General features: G+C 34.1%; 1 protein-coding gene across 2 annotated transcripts in view; it reads left to right on the forward strand.

Moving 5' to 3' along the window:
• The first annotated feature begins 3,231 nt into the window (after window positions 1–3,231).
• LOC136033634 (protein Wnt-1-like) overlaps window positions 3,232–25,968 on the forward strand; it is a 46,957-nt gene continuing 24,220 nt past the window's right edge. The window contains exons 1-3 of one of the 2 annotated variants that reach the window (XM_065714441.1): window positions 3,232–3,329; window positions 9,214–9,356; window positions 18,681–18,913. In XM_065714441.1, coding sequence (XP_065570513.1) covers window positions 9,298–9,356; window positions 18,681–18,913 — 292 coding nt within the window. In that variant the 5' untranslated portion in view covers window positions 3,232–3,329; window positions 9,214–9,297. The remainder of the gene's footprint in view (window positions 3,330–9,213; window positions 9,357–18,680; window positions 18,914–25,968) is intronic. The other variant, XM_065714442.1, reaches the window with a different exon arrangement.

The raw sequence follows: 25,968 nt of genomic DNA on the forward strand, positions 1-25,968 counted from the left end.
CGCTCCTTACTACAGGTCGTTGCCACGAACTGTTTGATAATTGTTAAGGTACCAAGGACAATAGCAATGAAGTCTGATTGTCTAGACTGGCTAAATAAAAAATTACACAATATATATCTTGATAAATTTGGAAAACTGGGGATTTTATAAAACTGGGAAAACACTTCCATATGCTGTTATGAAGTTTTGGTAGTAGTTGGCGCCAAATAAATAAAAAGCCGGAGAAAAATCAGTAAAAATAAGCTTAAAACTTGTGGCACCAAAAGTCTTAAAAATCTATAGCTTCCCTTTCAAGGTGCAATTGTCTTTTTGAATCAACAGACAGTTGATATTTCAATTCTTTCGGATGAAGAGTGTTGTCAAACTTGACTGATTAGTTTTGCTTATTTATTCTTACGATTTAACTTGGCAACACTGACAAAAAAATTATACTGTACTAAAAAAATTATACTGTACTAAAAAATTATACTGTAAAAATATATTATAAAAATATATAAATATATATATATATATAAATATATATATAATATATAAAATATATAAAATATATTTTAATAATATATAAAATATATAACAATATATAACAAAATATATATAACAAATATATATAAAATATATAACAAATATATAATATATAACAATATATAAAATATATATGACAAAAAAATTATACTGTACTAAAAAAATTATATTATACTAAATAATTATACTGTAAAAAAAATTATACTGTACTAAAACTTGATAGTTTTGAAACAACCGAAAGAATAATCTTAGAAAGTCTAGCTTTTCAAACATGAATAGACCTAACACGTAAGATAGGTCTAGAGGACAATAACGTTCCCACTTAAATGCCCATGGTAACTTAATGGGTATACTGTTCAAGTTTCTACCGGAAAAGGACACAGGGTTGTCATTTGATGGGGGAGTAAGAAGGGGCGGGTTTCCCAATTAGACTTTTTACCATCTCTAGGTTGTGAAAAATACCTTTGTTTATTTTCATTAAAAAACAAATCCCTTTTTTGCTGTTTTCATTGACAAAATTGAAAAAAAATTATCCCCCTTCCCCTAGATTTTAAAATCACATACCCCCAAATTTTCGTGAACTGACGCCACTGAAAGGTCAGGGCACATAATAAAAAAACGTCCTTTAATTTATTGTATACCTAAGAATGTTTTCTTTCTAATTTACCCCCCCCCAAAAAAAAAGAAAAAAAATCAACACATGTTTCTTATGGTTTTAACTACTCAAAATAATGTTCGGTCCATTAGTACAGAGTGCGTAGAATCCACAAAGAACACATTTACATATACTCAACTATCTATTTATGGGGAAATAATTAAGCGCTAGCCCCTGTTTATGGTGTTAAAACATAACAGTAACTTACAAAAAAGAATATGCGTTTTTCAAATTAAAATTCCAAGTGACATGAAATTTGTAAGCAGGAAAAAAAATTTAAGAAAGTGCTACTCTTAAGCCTACCCTCCCCCCTCTTTGTTTAACATAGAAATGACACAGTTACACTGTTACAGCATTTTGGAAGTTTATTACGATGAAAGTTTTATTCACTTGTTTGTATTTTTTTCTCTTATTGTGATGTTTTTGTCTTTTTCTGTAGATGATTTAACTAATTCTTGTCTTTTTCCTTTTTTTCTGTTGATAAGGACTCCCGGGTGTGGAGTTAAAATATTCGTTTTTTATTAATTAATGTGTTGTTTTGTTTTTTATTCTTTGTGACTGCTTTATTTAAGTTAAACTTGTTTTTTTTTTCGCTTAATTTTTTGTAAATGGAAAAGCAGTGTGGTGTAAGCCAAATATTGTTATCCGTTATGTCTTTTTTATGTTATTATTTTATCCGGCTCTCCTATGTTATCCGGCTCTCACTATTTTTTAGATCACACTCTTCACGGTGAGTTACGAAGGGTAAGTAAAGAGATATCCTCGTCATAAGAAATTGAAATTCTAAGAGAGAGAAATTTCTATTACAGGGTAAATATGGAGACCTTTCCATTACTGAGTTGTGAATTAGGTGAACATACCACTCGATGCCTTTCAATGTTCTTTCAAATATTATAATGGCATTCCTCGGCCTTTAAAGATGGTATAAGAGGTATAATCGACCTTTAAAGATGGTACCTTTTTTTCTTACTTGGGCTAGAAAAGGATTAAAAACCGCAATCTTTATTTCATAATGTGTAGGCTTTTTTGCACATCCCCAGGTTTTTGAAATATGGTTTTATTTGGGTATTTTCATTGAAAATGTGTTTTATTCTATATTTTTATTTTCAAAATTGTCCCCCTCTTGGTTTTTGAAAACATATTTTGCCCTCCTGTAGATTCTAATGGATTGGCGTCACTAGATGCAAATACGCAGAAATATAGTTTAGTGTTAGGAAATTAACATTAAATATCTTTGAAAAAATATATTATGTCTTTCAATGCAACCCAATGAATGATCCAGGACTGCAAAAAGGGGGAGGGGTGATTTGATTTTGCAGAACTAAATTCAGTAATAAATTCAAGTTGCACAGAATGCCATAGCTAATGTATTCTTGCTATTTAAAAAGAGTGGTAAAACTTTATGTTTTTGGTTTGGATAAGCACTCTCCAAATATTATACCATAGCTAGTTAAGCATGATTTTATGCTTCTAAGCGAGGTGGTATCCAGGGGTGGCAGTTACTGGGGTGGACCTCCCCCCGAAATTTTTGTTTAATTCGTTAAAAAGTAACATAAATGCATATAAAAGAATTTTGATGCGTTTATGTTTTTTTTTGTAAGCTCTCCTCCCCCCAGCGAAAAGGATACACCCCCACCCCGAATAAGAATTCTGAATATGACTTAAAATCAATTTTTATTCTCACCGCAATCAATTAGTTTTTAATGTTGCTACAATAATTTTTACCAGATAACCATGCCAATGCACTCCCCCCCCCATCCATGGAAATCATTTCAAATCCCCTCTTAAAAGCGTCGTCATGCGCATCTGTATTTCTTATTAAGCTTCTGAAAGGCAATTGTGAAATTCACATTTTTGAAGGAAAAAAATTTGACTTTTTAATTTAATTAGTGCTTAGCTTCTTAATTTGACCACCAAGAGTAGTTATTGACTTTTTCTTGTTTTCTGCAACCCTATACCCGACACACTGGATGCTGGAAAGGGTTTGGCTACCATCTGCGCTAAGAAGTCGGCATCTTTGAGCTTAGCCCCAAAGCGTTTCATATTAAGACACCGTTTTCTTATGTTAGCACTAATTACGCTCGCATACTGGGAAAGCTAAGAGATTCGACAGTGACTAAAGGATCTCTGTGGAGTGTCTTAGGAATACTGAGTAAGTCATCCGATTTTTTTGTCTCTCGGGTAGTGTTGATGATTACGATGAAAGGCTGAAAATTTAATACCACAAGCTAGTGAAGGCTGTCTTTTTTATTAACCATTGCTTCGAGGCAAGAATCTGGCCAGAAGAAGGCCTACTTTAAATAGGCGAAGACAGGTGTTACCAATGGGGGGCTTTTGAGTCAAGCTTTGATTCATTAGCGTAACTTTTAATTACTAATAGAAGAGGAGGTGTTTAATAATAACATTTAATGAATAAAGCGAGAAGAGGAATAAATTGCAAGGAAACTACGAGAATAAATACTCCATCCGAATCAAGGGAAGGGACTGGAGTGTATCAACTCTCCTTCTTTATATATGACTACTATGTTTTCCATTTGGTACTTACGTACTTACTACAGTAGTTACGTACTTACTGCAGGACAACCAATCCTTGCTTTAGTTAAAAGAGCAACCGTGATATGGCAGTAAGGAGATTCAAAGCTATAAATAACGTTTAAATAGCACGTGAATAGATTAAGAGTGGGGGGGGTACTTCAAAATACCTTCCCGAGACATACTTTAGCCTTTAGACTCATCCCTGAAAGTTTCATTTTCCTAACCTAACCCCTTTCTGAGATAGCCAAAAGTCAATCAACTAGAATTTTACCATAGATTAATACCATTCTGATGGTTTTTTTTTAGGAATCTTGAATGTTGTTTTATTGCAAGTTTAATGCTTTCGAGATTTTTACAGGATTATTTCAATAAAGACGCTGTTAGGATAATTCCAAACATATAGCTAATAATGAATTTCTATGTATTTCTCCAAGCTGAGAGGCCTTCGACTATCCTTTGTTTAGGCCTATAGATGACTGGTACATCACATTGCCCTTAATAGTTCCTTCTTTGGTCGAAAAAGATAGATTATATCGTTGTTAGAGATCTCTGCCAACATTCTATACAGATTTTGAGTACACCAGTTTACTTCTATTTCTTCGCGAGGAGTTGGTTTTAGACGTTAACATGTTTATTTCACACTTCTACTTCTGATGAAACATGACAGTTTACGACAGTTAAAGTTTATATCCAACCAATTATCACATCGATTTGAAAGGTTACAAGATATAAGTAGAAACCATACATGTTTGGAACGATTTTTTCCGAGAAATATTTTTTTTCAAAAAGTGAGATAAAGCGTTCAAAAAGTGAGATAAAGCGTCAAAAAGTGACAAAAAGTAAACTTTTTTTTAAAGATTTACTTTAAATGAATATAAATTATCCATTATATAATGGTTGTGAGTTCCTCGATCCTCTCTCTTTACAGATAAGTTTGACTCGCAAATAGTTCACTCCTCACTGTCTGACCTGAGGTCCTCCTAAATGGGAGGGGGGCTGCTATATCCTAAATCCCCATTGTTTACGCTAAATGTTATTTGTTATTACCGAAAATGACAACTATTCCTGATGCCTCGAAAATAATAATCATTCCTGAGACATTCTGGGGGGGGGGGTTGAAATATAAAATTAATCTCATGTTAGCCCTTCAAAAAACCTAATTCTTCGATACGATACGGTCGATACGATTCGATATGATTCGATCACCTATAGTGAAAAAAAATCAAATAAACACGTATCCTTGATCTTTCTTCAGGCAAAAAATGCAAAATTCCACATTTTTGTACATAGGAGCTGGAAACCTCTATAGTAAGGTTCTCTGGTATACTGAATCTGATGGAGTGATTTTTATTAAGATCACTTGATCTTTGGGGGGTGTGTCTTCCCTTTTTCAAAAATTTCGCAAATTTTCTCAGTCTCGCAACTTTCGATGGGTACCATTAAATTTGATGAATGTTGTATATGTTGAATAAACACCAAAATTCGATTCTTTTGATGTGTCTGTTGTCATCAAGACTGTGCTTATAAGAGTTACGGTTACTATTGAGCCTCATCACTCCCTACTTACAGTTCGTCACCACGAACTGTATGAACTTCCCAATAAGCTTTGAGGAAGGAGTGAGGAGGAAAACCATCGTCATTCCTATGAATATTTTTGGTCAAGCCTTTATTAATGGTACTGGGGGAAGGTATTAGTACAAAATTACAATGCATACATATGCGACTTCTATTGCGACTATCTTTTTCTATGTAGTATAAAATATTACATCCACATGCTTACTGGCCCAAAGGTAGGAAAGAAGACTGTGGCATCATGAGCCTCATCAGGGGGGGGGGGAGTCTGGTAAGTGCTAACAGGATATTTTTAAGCAATTTCGAATTATATTATTTTCTTTCTTTATTCATTACAATGTGTCAATGGATCTAAACATATGTATACACTGTATTTATGCACCAAAAAAACCTATTGTAGAGGTAGCAATGGCTTCAGCTGCGTAGAAGACTGAAAGTCATGCATAATTTTCACCCGTTTTAGCTTTCTTAGAGGAAATACTATCAATAACTTATTAAAACAAAAAGAATACTGTTCATCAGAAATTTTGGCTAAATATTCAAATTTTGTCGAAAATTTTAATTATGACCCTACTTTTTTATTCTCGAGTAGAAACATTAAAAGGCGAGACGTTACCAATCAATTTACAATTATTGGTATATAGAACTTAACAGCAAGCAATCGGGGGTTTATTGGGCCGAAAGCCCACATCATATCCTGGTTATGCCTGGGCTTGATTTGAAAAACAATAAAAAATCCAATTAAAAAAAAAGCAAGTGTTTTCTACTGGGAGTAAGAAGCAAAATTAAAGCTTCAAGCGAATAGAAATTATTCCGTATATGAGGGGGGCTGTCCCCTCCACCCTCTTCAAGCACTCACTTTTTTCGCTAAAGTTTGACATTTTGTCCCAATTCTTTAAGAGCGACAGCTGAAACAAAAGAGCCGTTAAATTGGAATAAGAAGCTTTTTTACAGCACTAAAAAGCTTTAAAGTACCAAGCAAAGGGTTATGGAGGGGGTCGAAACCCACACACATGGAATATTGTCTTTTAAATTATTGTTTTGATATTGATCCTTACTTTCAGATGAAAAAGAAACTTGCTATTTTATTTAATTTCTGTACGGAACTGAATCCGAATTATTCACCTACACTAGGTAATTTTCTACATTTTTACCTCTTTTAAATCTGGGTAGGGAGTTTCTCCAATAAACTTAAAAATATGATGTATGTTCTTATATTCTGGGCAAAACTAACGTCAAAATTGTCCAACGACATATCTGTCTATTAAGAAATATCTTGAAATATACCTATTTAACTTAGTAATAACGTCCTGTTTGTTAGTCCAAAACAATCATTATAGCATTTGAGAAAAGTGTCAAATTTCTGCCAACTCACTATACTCTACTAACTTCTCCCATTAAGCCATTAAACAAAGTAAATTGTGGTTAAATGCTTTACAATCTCCTGTTTTCCGCCAAAATATTTGAAATGGATAACAGAGAAAATGAAGGGAAATTCAAGAAAAAAAAACTATTAGTGCACGGTTGACAATTCTTGGGATTTTCCCGAGATTTTGGGAGAAGTATACATATTAAACTTTCCGCCAGAACTTACGTGAAAGCCAAAAAAGATTATTAGGCCAAAGATTGTACTCTTTGACTTTTAATCTGAGATCAAACGAAAAGCAGGTCGTCCCCGAATGAGCTGGGAATAAGTCATAAGGAAGGATTTAAAGAAAATTTGAACCTCACTGCAGGGGAAAGAGTGAAGCTTTGGATATTTATATTTTCCTTAACTGAACCCAAAGGACTATTTGTTTACCAAATCTGCTATATTTTTTGTTACTATTATTACTAAGGAAGGATTTAAAGGAAATCTTAACTTCAGGAGAAGAGGTAAAGAGTGAAGCTTTGGATATTTATATTTTCCTTAACTGAGCCCAAAGGACTATTTGTTTACCAGATCTACTATATTTTTTGTTACTGTTATTACTAAGGAAGGATTTAAAGAAAATCTTAACTTCACGGGAAGAAGTATAGATGAAGCTTTTAACAGATTGGGTGGAAGAGCAGCGTGTGCAACTACCTTGGCCTCAGACAGCTTGATGCTGCAGAGATGAGACAGTAGTAGTGCTTCTACTACTACTGCTACTAACAATCACTGCAGCACCAAGCCACCTGTGGCCAACACAGCTACGAACGCTCCTCTACGAACGCTCCTCTCCATCCCAATCTATTCAAAGTTCTTCCTTACACCCTCCCAAGAAGTTCCCTTCTCCCTAAAATCTTTTCTCACGACATCTTCCCACCCCATTTCGGGGCCAACCGCTTTTCGTTTGACCCTAGACGGTTGGCCGACAAGGACAATCTTTGACAGTCTGTCATCCTTCATCCGCAGAACGTGTCCTAGCCATCGCATCCTTTCTCCCGCTATAGAATGTTTTTTTCAAACCTTTCAAATTTTTGCAAGTAAATCTTCGGATATTATTAAATTATTGTGGTAGTTCTTAATTGGATATAGAAATGAAATTATTCAGTTACTGATCACCGAACGAATAAAGCAATTCCAAATAGGCGAATATAATATAAAGCCACTACTTTCTGCTTTTCAAACAGTTCGTGGCAACGAATTGTAAGTAAGGAGCGACACGGCTCAATAGTAACCGAAACTGTAAAAAATAGATTTTTAACGCTGATAGATGTATCCAAATAATTGGTTTATTATGCTGATTCCAAATATGTGTGTTTGATTGATTTCATTGTTATACATAAAAGGCTATGAGCCTGAGAAAATTTGCCCAATTTTCAAAAAAGAGGGAGGAACACACACTGAAAGTCAAAGGATCTTAATTAAAATCACACCATCAGATCCAGCATGTTCGAGAACCTTACTGTAGATATTCCAAGCTCCTATCTGCAAGAATGTGGAATTTTGTATTTTTTGCCAGAAGAAGGATCACGGATACGTGTTTATTATTTTTCTTTTTTTCGTTGTTGTTTTTTCAGGAGTGATCGTGCTGACCTAGTGGCTCTATAATATTGAGGGTCATTCCAACGGAAATTAAAAGCTCTAGTGCTCTTTTCATGTGACCAAAAAGATTTGAGGGCAATCAGGCCTCCTCACACGTCTCTTTTTTTCAAAATGTTCTGATCAAAGTTTTGAGATAACAATTTTTATAGCTTAGTTAAGCAGTACTTGTTATTTGATTTTCCGGATGGGAACACAAATTTTTTTGCCGGGGGACTGCGATTGAGCACCACAGAAGTATATGTATGCACAATAACGAGTTACTTCAATGATAACACTAAAGCGACTGGATAAAATAAAAGAAAATGAATAAAAAAGTTGGGGAGCTCTCTCAAGATAGGCCCGAAAGACCTTCTTCAGAAAAAAGAATATATATTTGGCTATCTTTACCTTGGATTGCCATTTCTACAATAAATAGTTGAAAGACACCTACAGCGGTATGAATCTTATCATAAGATTTTCGACTGTATTTGTATAAAAAAAAAGTTCATTTTTTTCAAAATTGCGAATTACAATGACAAAAATTTACGAGAGGATAACCGTATATATCAACATCAAGCTGGTTTTCAGTAAAACAAAAAGAAAAGAAAAAAAGAACAAAGAGATTGGGTTGAAAGCCCAAGAAGGGGAACAGTGCTTGCAACTCTTTTGAAGGGGGGAACAACTTTATAAATGTTATTTTTTATTTTGGGTTCAAAAGTACATACTTACCATCAGTTTTTTCAGTCCAAATATTAAGGGCTTGAATCTTCTGCCTCGAAGTGGCCTACGGCCCTTTTACAAAAATGGTCTCAAGGTTCTAAATGCACTCTGTACAAGCCATTTCCTTACTATTTTAACAGTTTAGCTGCTAATAAAGTAAAAGCACAAATAGACATTAACTTACTTTCAAATAGATAGTTATTTATATCTACATTTACAGAATATTGGATCATTGTAGGAATGGTGATCATAATGGTGATCATCAGTGACCAATAAGAAGCAGATATTCAGTCATGTTATCAGTATGCAAAAAATCTGGATTTACATCATGATAGCTGCCATGATTGACTGTTATGAAGTATGGTAAGAATTTGTTACGACTTCCATATTCATTAATCAACCCTCACATCGAAAATATTTTACCCGAAATATACTACTTCCTCCCCTCAGAATCAAACAAGCCCCCTACTGTTTCTCAGTTGGCTCCTATCTTACCCTCCCTCCTCTCCATACATTGCCATACCTCAAGAAATGAAAACTAAAAGGTTTTCCCCCTTTATAACCAAAAAAATTAGCACCCAATGCAACAATTATCCCATTTAAAGTGTCTTCCTAGATTCTTCGGTTATCTGTTTTATTTTTGCCTTCTTTTTTTAAAACACGATTGCTCTTTTTTATCTTTCTAAGTTAGTTTTGAAGTTTTTCTTTTTCACTATTTATATTTCATATGAATTTCCGTTTTTATCTCTTGACGTTGTCTTATCTATATTATGGCCTGTTTCTCAAGTCTCTTCTTTATATAGCTCAAAATTGTGAATTCAGCCCGTCAGGGCTAGGGGTAGTTGTAACTAACATGATAAAAGTTCTTTTTTGTCTTGATCAAGAGTATCACACTATATTCAGATTAATGACTACCGAGGGAAAGGCCACTCCCTCGGAGTTCAATGAATGCTACGATAAAGTCAGCAGCTTTATTTCGTCAAATTCTTGGAGGGGGGAGGGCAAGTTAGAGCCAATTTCGCAAAATCAAGTGAAAATAATAGTGAAGACTGATAAACGAGCCATATAGTACCATAAAGGCAAGGATATACTAATGAAAATTGACTTGTTTCTGTTGATGCTTGAATTATGAATTATTAGAAAATTACTCCCTTGTGTAAAGCCTACTTTAAATTTTAAACATATATATATATATATATATATATATATATATATATATATATATATATATATATATATATATATATATATATATATATATATATATATATATATATATATATATATATATATATATAAAATCAAGTGAAAATAACAGTGAAGACTGATAAACGAGCCATATAGTACCATAAAGGCAAGGATATACTAATGAAAATTGACTTGTTTCTGTTGATGCTTGAATTATGAATTATTAGAAAATTACTCCCTTGTGTAAAGCCTACTTTAAATTTTAAACATATATATATATATATATATATATATATATATATATATATATATATATATATATATATATATATATATATATATATATATATATATATATATAATATTCAAGGTAAGAAAGGTAAAGAGTACGGCATTAGACTTTACAGTCCGTACCAGCGGTGCTGTTCTCCGTTTCTTGGCCCTTCAGCCAGGAAGTGCAATGGGGGGGGGGGTTGGGGGCCAAACCATCCTGTGCTTGCACACACCCTTCCTGTTTACCTTACCCAGATTTCTTCAGGTACCCATTTAGAGCTGGGTCGACTCTGGCTGAGCTTACAGGGTCACGCCATTGACCCACGTCCCAAACTAAATAATAGGGTACACTAGGATTCGAATCTAGGATCGAATCACCTCTCAGATAAAGGATCCAGAATCCAGCGCACCAACCCACTCGGCCAGGATATATATATATATATATATATATATATATATATATATATATATATATATATATATATATATATATATATATATATATATATATATACATATATATATATATATATATATATATATATATATATATATATATGCATATATATATATGCATATATATATATATATATATATATATATATATATATATATATATATATATATATATATATATATATTTATATATATATATGCATATATATATATATATATATATATATATATATATATTTATATATATATATATAAGCATATATATATGCATATATATATATATGCATATATATATATATGCATATATATATATATATATATATATATATATATATATATATATATATATATATATATATATATATATATATATATATATATATATATATATATATATATATATATATATATATATATATATATATATATATATGCATACTATCTTTATAAGTGAGCAATAATTGTGTATGTATGTATATTCTCGAAAACGGCTCCATATTTTTTCGGAAAATTGGTGTCTTGGGATATTCTCACATAAAAAAAACGATCTAGGTAGATCAGAACTCTGAGAAAATTCTATAAGAGCCTTAATTTATTTATTTTTTGCAAATGGTGTCATGTACTATGTTAGTACATTACATAAGCATTTCTTATGACAGCATATCGAACAGTTCGTGGTAACGAATTGTAATAAGGAGCGACCCGGCTCAATAGTAAACGAAACTCTAAAAACGGAATTTTGATATTAATAGATACATCAAAAGAAGTGGATTTCTATGCTGAGTTTAAATATATAAGTTTCATCAAATTTATTTTTACCCACCAAAATTACGAGTCTGAGAAAATTTACCTTATTTTGAAAAATAGTGGTAACCACCACCTTAAAGTTCTAGAATCTTAACGAAAATCACATGATCAGATTCAGCGGATTAGAGAACCCTATAGTTTAAGTTTCAAGCTCCTATCTACAATAATGTGGAATTTCGCAGTTTGACTCTTTCTCTTAACTCTACTTTTCAAAACAGTAAAAAAATTTTAGCGTAAAGAGCGGGGCGTTGATGAGGAAGCAGCCCCTTTTATATACGAAGTAATTTCTGTTCATTTTAAGTTTTAATGTCGCTCCTTACTTTCCGTTAAAAAACCTTGTTTTTTTCATTTAATTTCTGAGCGTTTTTGAATCAATGCATGTTTTGATTTTGGCTCTCCGCAGATATATAATTAAAACAAGATTTGCTTATTTTTTTTTTTTTACTGATTGGCTTTCTCATAGTTTTGATCCAATGAGGAAAAAAGAAGCGGGGGAGGAGGCCTAGTTGCCCTACGATTTTTTGGTTACTTAAAAAGGCAACTAGAACTTTTAATTTTTTACGAATGTTCTTATTAGTAAAAGATATACGTAACTTACAAATTATCTTACGTAAAGAACTTCTGTATTCTCATTTTTTATATTACATGTATGAGGGGGTTCACCCCCACGTCAGTACCTCCCCCTTTACACTAAAACTTAACTTTTGTCCCAATTTCTTAAGAATGACCCCTGAATCACAAAAGCCATAGAAGTATTAGTTGAAATTACTAAAAATACCTTAGCGTAAAGATCGAGGTGTTAGGAGGAGGTGAGCCCATCATATGCGTAATAATTTCTGTTCGTTTTAAGTTTTAATGCTTCTCCTTACTTTCAGTTGAAAAAACTTTTTCATTTTTATTTTTTCACTATTTTTTTTTAATAATGCTAGAAAATCTTGCGCTCCCTTTATGAAACTTTTCTTCCCCCATGACAAATTTCTCCAAGGAAATTTCCCCCAACATATCCCTCTCCTCTCAACCCACCCCCAACCTATAAATCCCCAAGAAAACGTCTGTACACTTCCAAATAATCATTACTACATGTAAGCGCTGGTCCAAGTTTGTAACTTGTTGCCCCTTCCACGGGGACTGTGGGGGTGTAAGTCGTCTCCAAAGAAATAGTTATAAGGTTTTTTGGCTACGCTGAATAAAATGGCTATCTCATAATTTTGATCCGGTGACTTCGGGAAAATAATTAGCGTGGGAGGGGGCCTAGGTGCCCTCCAATTTTTTTGGTCACTTAAAAAGGGCACTAGAACTAGAACTCATTTCCGTTAGATTGAGCCCTCTCGCAAGACTCTAGGACCACTGGGTCGATACGATCACCCCTGGAAAAAAAAAACAAATAAACACGCATCCGTGATCTGCCTCTCGGCAAAAAATATAAAATTTCACATTTTTGTAGATAGGAGCTTGAAACTTCTACTATAGGGTTCTCTGATACATTGAATCTGAATCTTAAGATTCTATGACTTTTAGGGGTTGTTTCCCCTGTTTTCTAAAATAAGGCAAATTTTATCAGGCTCGTAACTTTTGATGAGTAAGATTAAACTTGATGAAACTTATATATTTAAAATCAGCATTAAAATGCAATTCTTTTGATGTAGCTATTGGTATCAGAATTCCATTTTTTAGAGTTTTGGTTACTATTGAGCCGGGTCGCTCCTTACTACAGTTCGTCACCACGAACTGTTTGATTATATTTTTTACCCAGGGGTAATCTTATCAACCTGTGGTCCTAGAATGTATTGAAAGTGCTCCTTTTGACGGAAATTAAAAGTTCTATTGCCCTTTTTAAGTGACAAAAAAATTGGAGGGCACCTAGGCCCATTCCCACGCTTATTCTTTTCCCAAAGCAAACTCATCAAAATTTTGAGACAGCCATTTTGGTCAGCATAGTCGAAAACCTAATAACTATGTCTTTGGGGATGACTTAGTTCCTCACAGTCCCCAGCAGAGAGGCAGCAAGTTACAAACTTTGACCAGTGTTTACATATAGCAATGTTTATTGGGAAGCACAGACATTTTCAGGGGATTTTTTTTTGGTTGGGGGGGTTGAGGGGAGAGGGTTACGTGGGATGATATTAACATAGAGGAATTTGTCTTGGGAGAAGAAAATTTTCATGAAGGGGGGAGCATTTTATTACTGAAGACAAAAAACAATGAAAAAATAAATAGGAAAAAGTTTTTTTCAACTGAAAGTAAGGAGCAGCATTAAAACTTAAAACGAACAGAAATTATTACGCTTATGAGGTGTTTATCTCCTTTTAAATACCTTGCTCTTTATGCTAAAGCATTCTTAGTAATTTCAACTATTTATTCTACGGCCTTTGTGATTCAGGGGTCATTCTTACAGAATTGGGACAAAATTTAAGCTTCAGAATAAAGAGTGAGGTACTAAAAAGGGGGAAAATCCCCTCATATACGTAATAAAATATACTAATATAGAAGTTCGTTACGTAAGTTAATTCGTAAGTTACGCATATTTTTTACTAATAAAAACGTTCGTAAGAAATTAAAATTTCTAGTTACCTTTTTAAGTAACCAAAAGATTAGAGGACAACTAGGCCTCCTCCCCCACCCCTTTTTTTCACAAAATCGTCTGATAAAAACTAAGAGAAAGTTATTGAGCCAAAAAAATTAATATGCAAATTTTGTTTTAATTAATCATGTGCGGAGAGCCAAAATAAAAAAATGTATTGATTCAAAAACGTTCAGATATTAAATAAAAAAACAGGTTTTTTTTAACGGAAAGTAAGGAGCGACATTGAAACTTAAAACGAACAGAAATTACTCTGCATATGGAAGGGGCTGTTCATATACATATATATATATATATATATATATATATATATATATATATATATATATATATATATATATATATATATAGAAACCACAAGAGACCACAACCAAATTTTCGGCTAATATTGTATCAGCCTAGCTATAATTCAATAGCATACTCACGTGAGGTTAGCAGCTTCTTCGGTAAAGAATCAGGAGCGAAGGAAGATAGCAAAGGTTCCTCATTCTTATCCATGGAACACATTACCTATATCTATGGATATACATGGATATACAATCTTATCTATGGATATACAAGCGTGTGAGAAGTTAAAAGACTCCTAGATATTGATTGAACAGAAGATTTGAACGTTTTAAAAATATTACTGAAAATGATTAGTTTCAGGGGGTTCTAGGAGTTCAGGGTAATTAACAGGGTGGGTAACAACACTTACCTAGATAGTATTATTAACAATGATAGTGGATGCAGTAAAGATATAAAGATAGATAAGCCAAGCTGTTGGATATTTTTGAAAAGTTGAATTTTTTTGAAAGAACAGAAAGATAAGTGTAAGAACTAAGATTAAGACATCAAGTTTCCCTGAATAACAGTTGGCAATCACAGCTTTGAAACGTAGTCAAACAGTTCGTGGTAACGAACTGTAGTAAGGAGCGACCCGGCTCAATAGTAACCAAAACTCTAAAAAATTGAATTTTGATATCAATAGCTACATCAAAAGAATCGCATTTTAATGCTGATTTTAAATATATAAGTTTCATCAAGTTTAGTTATACCCATCAAAAGTTACGAGCCTGAGAAAATTTGCCTTATTTAAGAAAATAGGGGGAAACACCCCCTAAATGTCGTAGAATCTTAACGAAAATGACACCATCACATTCAGCGTATCAGAGAACCCTACTGAAGATGTTTCAAGCTCCTATCTATAAAAATGTAGAATTTTGTGTTCTTTGCCAGAAGACAAATCATGGGTGCGTGTTTATTTGTTTTGTTTTTTTTTTCTTTTTCCCAGGGGTCATCGGATCGACCAAGTGGTCCTAGAATGTCACAAAAGGGCTCATTCTAACGGAAATGAAAAGTTCTAGTGCCCTATTTAAGTGACCAAAAAAATTGGAGGGCATCTAGGCCCCCTCCCACGCTCATTTTTTTCCCAAAGGCAACGGATCACAATTTTGAGATAGCCATTTTGTTCAACATAGTCGAAAACCATAATAACTATGTATTTGGGGATGACTTACTCCCCCACAATCCCTGGGGGAGGGGCTGCAAGTTACAAACTTTGACCAGTGTTTACACATAGTAATGGTTATTGGGAAGTGTACAGACGTTTTCAGGGGGATTTCATTTTGTTTGGGGTGGGGCTGAGGGGAGGGGCTATGTTGGAGGATCTTTCCTTGGAGGAATCTTTCATGGGGGAAGAAAAATTCAATGAAAAGGGCGCAGGATTTTCTAGCATTACTATGAGAAAACAATGAAAAATAAACATGAAAACGTTTTTTCAAAGGAAAGGAAGGAGTAGCATTGAAACTTAAAACGAACAGAAATTATTACGCATATGAGGGGTTCTAAAAATACTTTAGCATAAAGAACGAGGTACTTAGGAGGAGATAAATAACTCGCACTTTATGCTAAAGTATTTTTAGTAATCTGCGGCCTTTCTGATTCAGGGGTCATTCTTAAAGAATTGGAACAAAACTTACTATTTAGTGTAAAGAGCGAGGTATTAACGAGGGTACAAACCCCCTCGTATACATAATAAAAATATAAGATTATGAAAGTTTGTTACGTAAGTTAATTCTTAAGTTACGTATATTTTTTACTAATAAAAACGTTCGTTAAAAATTAAAAGTTCTAGTTGCCTTTTTAAATAACCGAAAAATCGGAGGGCAACTAGGCCTCCTTCTCCACCCCTTATTTCTCAAAATCGTCTAATCAAAACTAAGAGAAAGCCATTTAGCAAAAAAAAGAATTAATATACAAATTTCATTTTAATAATTTATGTGCGGAGAGCCAAAACCAAACATGCATTAATTCAAAAACGTTCAGAAATTAAATAACAAAAACTAATTTTTTTAGCTGAAAGTAAGGAGCGACATTAAAACTTAAAACGAACAGAAATTACTCCGTTCATGAAATGGGTTGTCCCCTCCGCAATCCCTCACTCTTTACGCTAAAGTTTGACTCTTTGCCACAATTCTACTTTTTAAAACAATTAAAAGCTTTAGCGTAAAGAGCGAGGGATTGCGGAGGGGACAACCCATTTCATATACGGAGTAATTTCTGTTAGTTTTAAGTTTTAATTTCTTACTTTCAGCTAAAAAAATTAGTTTTTTTATTTAATTTCTGAACGTTTTTGAATTAATGCATGTTTGGTTTTGGCTCTCCGCACATAAATTGTTAAAATGAAATTTGTATATTAATTCTTTTTTTCACTTGAAAGGCTGAGGATAATACTCAGCAAGATATTCATCAAAGGAACTCCCTGAGAAACCTTCGTGTATACACTTGAAAACTTAAAAAAAGACTTTGCAAAAAATAGGGTTCAGTTCCACCTTCTAGGCTTTTAATGGAGGAAAAGCTAAGATGGTTGAGCTTAAGATTTCACGGACGAAGGGTGATGGAAGTCTAAGAATCTTAGTTTACGGTAATGCCTGAGGTCTAACAAGAAGCCAGACGTCCTCGAACAAAGTGAGATGACTCGATGAGAAAGGGAACTCAGATCTTTATGTGAGAGAGTAATGAGCAAACATCTTGCCAAAGTGAACTGGAGAAAATAAACGTAACTGTGTTTGCGCCAGGTGGCTTGATGCGGCAGCTACCTCTCAGTGGTTACCAGCAGTAGCATGTGACTAAAAAGCTTTGTTTTGTATTTTTTTCACATTTTGATTGACAGGATTGGGTAAGAAACTCCCTAAAAACTCTATCCTGGTTACATAACTGTGAAATCAAGCCCTGTCTATGTAGAATCTGGAAAAATAGCTGCAAGTATGTTTTTTTCTAAAAAAAGTTTACACGCCACCGTTTTTTTTTGTCTGAATCTCCCTTGCCTTCCAAAGTGGGATTCTATGTGAATACTGGGATAAATAACAGGATTTAATATAAGTAGGAGGAGGCCACACTTGAGGAGGCAACCTCCTCTCCTCTTGGTGCACCTAATATTATGACAAAAGAATTTGTAGTGTGAATACAATTCTAGAATAAATAACATGATTTAATAAAAGTGGGAGGAGGCCAAACTTCAGTAGACCACATTTTCTCCTCTTGGTGTACCTGCTAGCATAACAAAAGAACTTGCAGTGTCAATTATAATGCTAGGATGAATAACAGGATTTAATATAAGTAAGAGGAGGCCATGCTCCAGGAGGCCACCTTATCTCCTCTTGGTGTACCTGCTATTATGACAAAAGAACTTGTAGTGTGAATTATAATACTAGGAGAAATAACAGGGTTTAATATAAGTATGAGGAGGCCACATTTTAGGAGGCTAAGTTTTATGGAAAAACTTTTAGTAAGCTTGAATTTGCAGTTAAAATTCAAAGAGGTAAAATATGAGCTGATAGTAGAGCATTGAATGAATCGACCAACAGGTCATTTAATCAGTATTATAAAAATGCATTGCAGAAAAATGAAAAAAAAAATAAAATGCCTCTTAAATTGATTCTGTTTTACCAATTATTTGGTTACCCTATACTTTCAGATCCTTTTTTTTCTTTACTGATGTTCTTTTTTTTCTTTTTTTTAATAGTACAGGCTGTATTTTAAGTGCCCTTGCGTTTACCTTAATTAGATTGACTATACTCGTTTTTTCTCAGATTATTTTTTTTTTGCCTTTTTTCTCGATACCTTCTGAAAATCTAAGCCAAACCTTTTCTTGGCATTTTTTTTTTTTTTTTTGCTAGACAAATTTTTAGCTTCACAGTGAAATCTAGTGAAATTTAGGACCGATTTTAGAGCGAGAATGTTCAAGGATTACTAATAAAAGAAAACGGTTTCCGTTCAGTTGTCAATAATTATAAGCTTAAGAAACAACAAGCTTGGCTTCTGAACTGCTCAGTAACATTTATGGATTTACACCATACAAGACATTTACTAATTCAAAATAATGGTCAATATATCTTTAGGACTCCAGAAAATACCAATGCGTCCCTGCACTTTTTGGATATCAAAAGGACCTGCAGAAAAGCGCGCCAGTCAAAAGGGAAACTTTGGAAAATTTGTAGAAAAGAACACAAAATATTAGAAGAAATAAATAAAGGATCACAATTGGCCACGAAAGAATGTCAGTATCAGTTCAGGCACCGAAAGTGGAATTGTACTACACAGCGAAAGTCCCTCAGGCGAGTTCTTTTAACAGGTTAGTCACGGTCTTTTGGTATATTTTTTTTTTCAGGAGCTGACTGATCAGGAGCAGGAGCTGACGGAGCTGACTGACTTGGCCTCAGAAGCCTGGTTGCCATGGGGCCTGGGCTGAAACCTGATAGGTACTTATAGGCTGTTCAGTGTTTTTGCAAGACATATTTGTTTAAGCTGCCTCTAAATCAAGATCAGGCATTGCATTCTTAATTCAGAAAAAAATGTTTTTTTATTATTTAGTTCTACTCTTGAACAGTACAATCATATTAAAAACAAATTTTAACAAACTTAAAAAGGGGTCCGTCCCTTTCCTCGGCTCCATCCGAAATTTCTTGATTTTTTTCTTATTATATCTTTTATCTTTCATATAATTTGCTCAGTGATTGTTTTCGATGAATGTTTTCCCCTGTAACTGTCACCTACTTTCTCAAAATGCTTCCTGCGTTTTATGTCTGATCAAGCATGTACACAAGGGGTCATTGTCCCCACCCTAGATCTAAAAAATACCACGATTTCCCATGATTTACTTTATTTTTAACGCAATTAGTCATTTTTTTCGTTTTACCCACCCCTTTTCCAAATGTGAGCCCTCTAAAATAAATTCCAGCATATTTGTCTGATAGACACAAAAGTTAAAACAAATATTTAATAGCAGGGGAATCAACAAAGCTTAATGTAGCACCGTGTTTTTTTTTACAACCCATTTTTTTTTTTTACACCCCCTCATAGGGAGTGCAATAGCGATACCTAAGCAAAGAGCGAAGAAAGTACAATGCATTTTTTTTTTATGACCAAAGCACTTTCTATTGAAGGAGTGGTCGTAGAAACTTCAAAATGAGCTCATTGGATTGAAAAATGAAAGCTCTAGTGCCCTTTTTAAGAATCAAAAGTGATTGAAGGGCAGTCAGCCCCCCTTCTGACGCCCTTCATCTCCCCAAACACATCCTTTCAAAATTTGGGATAGCTATTTTATTCAGCATAGTTGAAAGGTCCAGTAATAGTGTCCTTAGGGACACTATCGACCCACAACCCTCAGGGCAAGGGATATAAGTTATACTAGATGTTCATTATCAACATGTATAGTTTTTATTGAAGAAACGGTCCGTATAACCTTCGGAGGAGGCTAATTCGACTGAAGATCAGAAGTTCTAGTGCCCTTTTTAAGATTCAAAGATGATCGGAGATCAACTAGTCCCCCTCTCCCCCACAGCCTGTTTTCCCCAAATACATCCAATTTAAATTTTGAGGTGGATTTTTTTCAGACTGATCCAAATATCATATAATTAGGCCTTTGCGGTCGACACAACCCCTCAGAGTCTGGGGGAAAGGCTTTTATGTTATACCTCGGGGCATGTAAGGTTATTATAGAAATAGTGGTCGTATAAGCTTTAGAGGAGGATAATTTGATTGGAAACTGAAAGTCCTAGTTCCCTTTAAAGAGCAAAATTGATCTGAGGGGAACTGCCCCCCCCCTCTCAGCGCTCTCTTTTCACCAAATACATGAGATCAAAATTGTGAGATGGTGATTTTATTCAAAACAGTCCAAAGATGACATAACAATAACTTTGGGGTTGACACAACTCCACAGAGCCTGAGGGCAGGGATTTTAAGATGTGTGTCAGGGGTCATATAATGTTTCCATGTAATGGGTCGTCATATTAACTTCGAAGGTGCCTCATTTGATTGGAAATTGGAAGTTCGAGTTCCTTCTTTAAGAGTTAAATAAAGAGATCCCTGGAACAAAGGTTGTAAGTTATGCCCTAGAGGCGTATAAAATATTTATTGAAATTGAAAGTTCTTTTGCCCCTTTAAGAGTCAAAGATGATTGGAGGCAACCAACCCCTCTGCCTCCACTCCCATCATTTTTCAAAACACATCCACTCAAAATTTTGATCATAGTTGAAAGGTCCAGTAATAATGTCTTTGGCGATGTAAACACCCCAAAAGCCCCCTGGGCAAGGGCTGTAAGTTATTTTAGTTGTCCATTATTAACATACATGGTTTTTATGGAGGGTGTGGTCCTATGAACTTCGAAGGGGGCCTCATTAGATTGGAGATCAGAAGTTCTAGTGCCTTTTTTAGGAATAAAAAGTGACCGGAGGTCATATAGCCCCCCCCCTCGTCCTTTTATCCCTAAGTGCATTGGATCAAAAATTCTGAGATAGGCATTTTGTTTAATACAGTACAAGGTCAGGCAACAATGCTTTTGGGGCTGGCTCAACACCCCCTTCCGAGCCTGGGAGCAAGGACTGTTAGTTTTGCCCTGAGGCAAATAAATTTTTTTAAGGAAGGAGTGGCTGTTGAGACTTTGAGACGTAAGAGGCTCATTTGATTTGAAATTGAAAGTTCTAGCTCCCTTTTAAGCGTAAAAAGTGATCGGATGGCAACTAGCCTTACCCTCACACCCTCTTTTCCCCAAATGGATCTGATCGAAATTGTGGGATAGCCATTTTGTCCAGAATAGCCCAAAAATTACATAACAATGCCTTTGGGGATGATAAAACCCCATAGAGCCTGGGGATAAGGGTTTTAAGCTAAAACCCGAGGTATAAAACGTTTTTATTTAATGGAAGGCCTTATTAACTTTGAAGGTGGTTCATCTGATTAGAAATTCGAAGTTATAATACCCTTTTTGAGAGATTTTTTTACATGGTGGATTTAAAATACATTACATTGAAAGTTCTTGTGCCCTTCTTAAGAGTCGAAGGTAATTGGATTGCAGCATGTCCCCTCCGCCTGTCATTTCCCAAAACACTTTCAATCGAAGTTTTGAGACAAGTATTTTGTTCAGCATATTTGAAAGGTAATTATATCTTTGGGGATTGCAACCAGCCCCCCCCCCTTGCAGCCCTCTGGGCATAAGTTAGGTAATTCCTCCACTGTTTACATATAGTATATATTATTGAGAAAGTTGGGCGTGTATGACCTTTACTTTCCAAAAAGACAAAGGGTATTCCGGTGATCCATGGGGATTATTGAACTAAATCTAAATGCTGATACAGGCGTATCATGAATATTTTTGGAACGGTTTACCGTATCGAGATGAAAATACTTGGACATCATGACTGAGATTTTCAACTGACCAAAAGGAAATCTGCACATGCTACTACTGCTATTACTACTATTGTGAATCAGTAGTTGCAACTGCATCTACTATTACAACTACTTCTCCCATACAGTACACATATCTAGATATGTGTACTGTGTTATCCGACTATCACCACTGCTAATTTGATACTAGCACTACTAAGGTTAAGTGTATGAAGATGAAAATTTGAGAGAATATTCAAGAGGAGCTTGATCTAAATCAAAAGACACTACATGAATGCAGATTGTCAAAAAAGTGTATCTCGAAAATAGATTTGAGGATTAAGTTGGAACTTTCAGAGTAGGTCAATAGACCAAAAGGGAATATGTCCACGCTACTACTAAAACTACTACCACTGAAACATTTACTACTACTATTATTAATACTACTACTACTGAGATTACAGCTACTACTACTCCTACTACTACTGCTACTGCTCCAACTACAACTTCTAATGTAACTACTTGTAAGGCTAAGCGTGCTAAGACGAACTATATAATTTCTTAGACAACACTGCTTTTCCATTTACAGAACTTAAGAGAGAAAAAATGGGTATAATATCAATAAAAAGTAGAACAAAAAAAACTTTAGAAAATAAAAAACTACTAAGACTAGAGTCTTTATCAACAGGAAAAGAGAGTTAAAATTTAATTAAACGCAACATATAAAGAAAAAGAAAAAAACAACAACAGAAACAAAACAAACAAATAAATAAAAGTCACATCTCAATAACCTCCGAAGTACTGTAATCACTGTTTTGGATGTTAATAAGATGTAAATTCTATTTATTGTTTGTTTGTTTCTTGTTTTGTGTGGATGTTTTTTTTTTATTTGTCTTTTTCTTTATATGTTGCGTTTAATGTAATTTTACTTTAACTTTTTTTCTGTCGATAAAAGCTCCCGGACGTAGTGTCAAAATATCCAAACGTGTATTATTTGAAGTGTCTTATTGTTTTTTTTTCACGGTTTTATTTAAATTTTACCCGTTTGTCGGTCTTAATTTCTGTAAGATGAAGTACATTTCAGGAAGCAACTTTAATTGTTGCCTGAAACTTTAATATCTACCGTAAATGGCCTACCGCAATCTTTTAAAGAGGCAATTGAGATAAAAAAAAATATATATATAAATAGAAATTTGGCTATAAATAGAGACACGGGAGATATTTGCTTAAGCCCAATTTATAATAATTTAATATTAAAATACTCTATGAATATTTTCGCCCAGTCTAATTTAAGACAACCTGTCCGCATATCTAATGAAAACCGAAATTGTAGACAGGCGAAATCTGTTGCAAGGCAAAGGATACTTATTCAATCTAATTGATAACTTCTCTTTCATTGATTTCAAGTTGGTTTTTGTTGTTTGATTCAGTGTCTTTTTTTCTCTCGTGCAGTTCACATAAAAAGGATAGATTTTGCTTTTGTTTCTATTTTTTCCTTTTCCTTTTTTTTTTTGTTTTTTGGGCACTGAGGACGATTTGGTGGAGGTCCTTGTCGAAATATTTGCTTGTTTTTCATATTTTGCTACTGGTTGATAAAATCCTCGTTTTTTCACCTATTTTTTTCTCTTTTCATTTATTATTTCCTTTCTTTGTTTTCATACTTCAACATACGCAACTGCTTAGTAGGGGAGGTAGCAATTAAAGATTAAAAGTCGAGAAAACCTGAGGCAAAGAGCTTGTGACCCCTTAAAAGAAAGGGTGGTCTCTTAAAAAAATATATACAAATTACAAATTCACTCCCAATTTAATTGCTTATCTTTTAACTATGACCGCTTTCTTCTAAGTCATAATTAAGTTCATCATTAAAAAAGGCAAGTACTTAGTATTCGTTTGTAATTATAGAAGGTATAATTCGTAGCTGTTGACCGCCGCAATTCTTTTATACAGATTGCAAATTAAAACAAAAGATTATGATCCCTACCTTGATTAAATTTGTATTTCCGGATATAACTCTAACACTGCTTCCTAATTGACAACATCTTTCTTATAGAATCCCAAAAAAAGTTTGCAGCTGGCTGATTTGAGTCATTGAAGACTTTCGTGCTTTACAAAGTCAGCGAAGCAATGAAATATTGCTTCTCTACAAAAATAATTATTGTGCTTTCTGGGGTTTTTCCATATGGAAAGCTATCGCTATCGGGTGAAAGACTATTGAGAGACTTGTAAATTAGTCCTTTTTTTACAGGATACCTATAGACTTTACAGCTCCTAAAAAGATCCTTTTTGCGTCATTTTTGTGTTTTCAGTAAAGTACCAGTTGTTAAAAGTCTACAAATATTGGGATATATCACGAGGCAGCTTATTTTAGTTAGTTTAGTAGATATATCTAATATAATCTGTGAAGCAATAGTTCTTGTTCGTTCTAGATTTCAAATTCGCTCTTTACTTCCGTGCGAATAGCTTTCTGTGTAATTAAAAAGGTTCTATCAAAAAAGGGACCAGAGCATTAAATTCCATTCAAATGAGCCCTTTTCCGATTGCTAGTTCGATGTGATCACATCGATTTCGAGCTATCTGGCTAAGGACTTCGGTCCTTGCATGATGTAATCCTGAAGTTTTGTTTTGTTTTTGGCTACTATTAAAATAAGTAATCTGATAAAGCTAGAAACATGAACATTTTAAGAATAATTTTGAAATAATGAGAAGGATACTGACAATGGAAATCCCTGAAAAAACAACCACAGCAGAAAAATGGACTTGGATGGACGCCCTGATTGCATTTTCTGAGGGAAGAAGGCCCAAGTTGGTGAAAGTAGTGAGTGACGTGAGTGGAGGGAGATGACAAAATATAAGATCAATATGAAGACTAAGGGTCTAATGCTGTTCACGAAGGCCGAAGACCTGACCTGCTGGTTTTGGCTCCGATATTTGCGATAAAAGAAATTGGAGGGGTGACAAAAAGCCCACGAGGCAGCTCTTTTGCTAGCTAAGGACCCGGCGAAATGCAAATGACTCCTGTGTGGCGAAATACACAAAATATTTTCTCCTAGTTGTTCCTTTAAATCTACAAAAAGATAATTTTTCGTATTTTTATTGATGGCTGAATAATTGAATAATCATTTTATCATAACTTTTTCTTCTTAATAAAACGTAAATTAGTAATTTCATACATTTATCATTTCCTGTAAATAAAATAAAGGCAGGATTCAGCCCTTCCCCCTCAAATCAATGGAAGTCCAACACAAGGCCTAAATTTCACAAGATAAGGAACATTAGACACTCTCACAAGATATATTGTTTAAGACGTTGACCCAACCCCTCGAGAAAAATCTCGTTTGATTGACCACCTTAAAAATACTTAATGTTGGCCATAAGCTCTACTCAGTTAGTGCACACTCATACCTCTAACAAGCCCTTGGTGTAGTATAGAGCCTTCAGGAATGCACCCCTTTAAAAAAGAATAAAGGATTTTATAATTTCACTAATAATTTCTTATTTTGCCCTTATAAGTCCCCATTCTTTGTGCATTTTTTCGAATTCATTTTGTTTTCCAACCCCCTAAATTCGTGCAAGTTGAAGTTCTCTGTAATGTTAAAAAAGCTGGAAATGATGGTCTTTTCAACAGCGCTGAGCGTATTGTAGTTATACTATAAATGTAAAAAAAAAACTTTTTTATCCGAATTAGGTAAATTCTCTGATTTGATAGTGAACCTTTCCTCCCAATTTATTCAAATAAGGCGCCTTCTTGATAAGAGATATTTAGATAATTTATAATGACAGACTATTGAAGAATGTCTTGATGGTGGTTTAGAATCCTTTTTCTTCTTTATATACAAAAAGAAGGGAAGGGTAATTAATGCTCGTCTAAATTGCATGAAATTACCGTGGTAGAATCCAAGATTAAGTCGTAGATGACGGAAATTTGAAAAACGAAAATGAAAGGGCGGATATGCTCTAATCTAATTTACATTTTTGCATTTGACCACCCGGTGTTTTAAACCCCCTAAGGAAGTGGAATCGTATTAA

This window comes from Artemia franciscana, chromosome 12, assembly GCF_032884065.1.
Source record: "Artemia franciscana chromosome 12, ASM3288406v1, whole genome shotgun sequence".
Lineage (NCBI taxonomy): Eukaryota > Metazoa > Arthropoda > Branchiopoda > Anostraca > Artemiidae > Artemia > Artemia franciscana.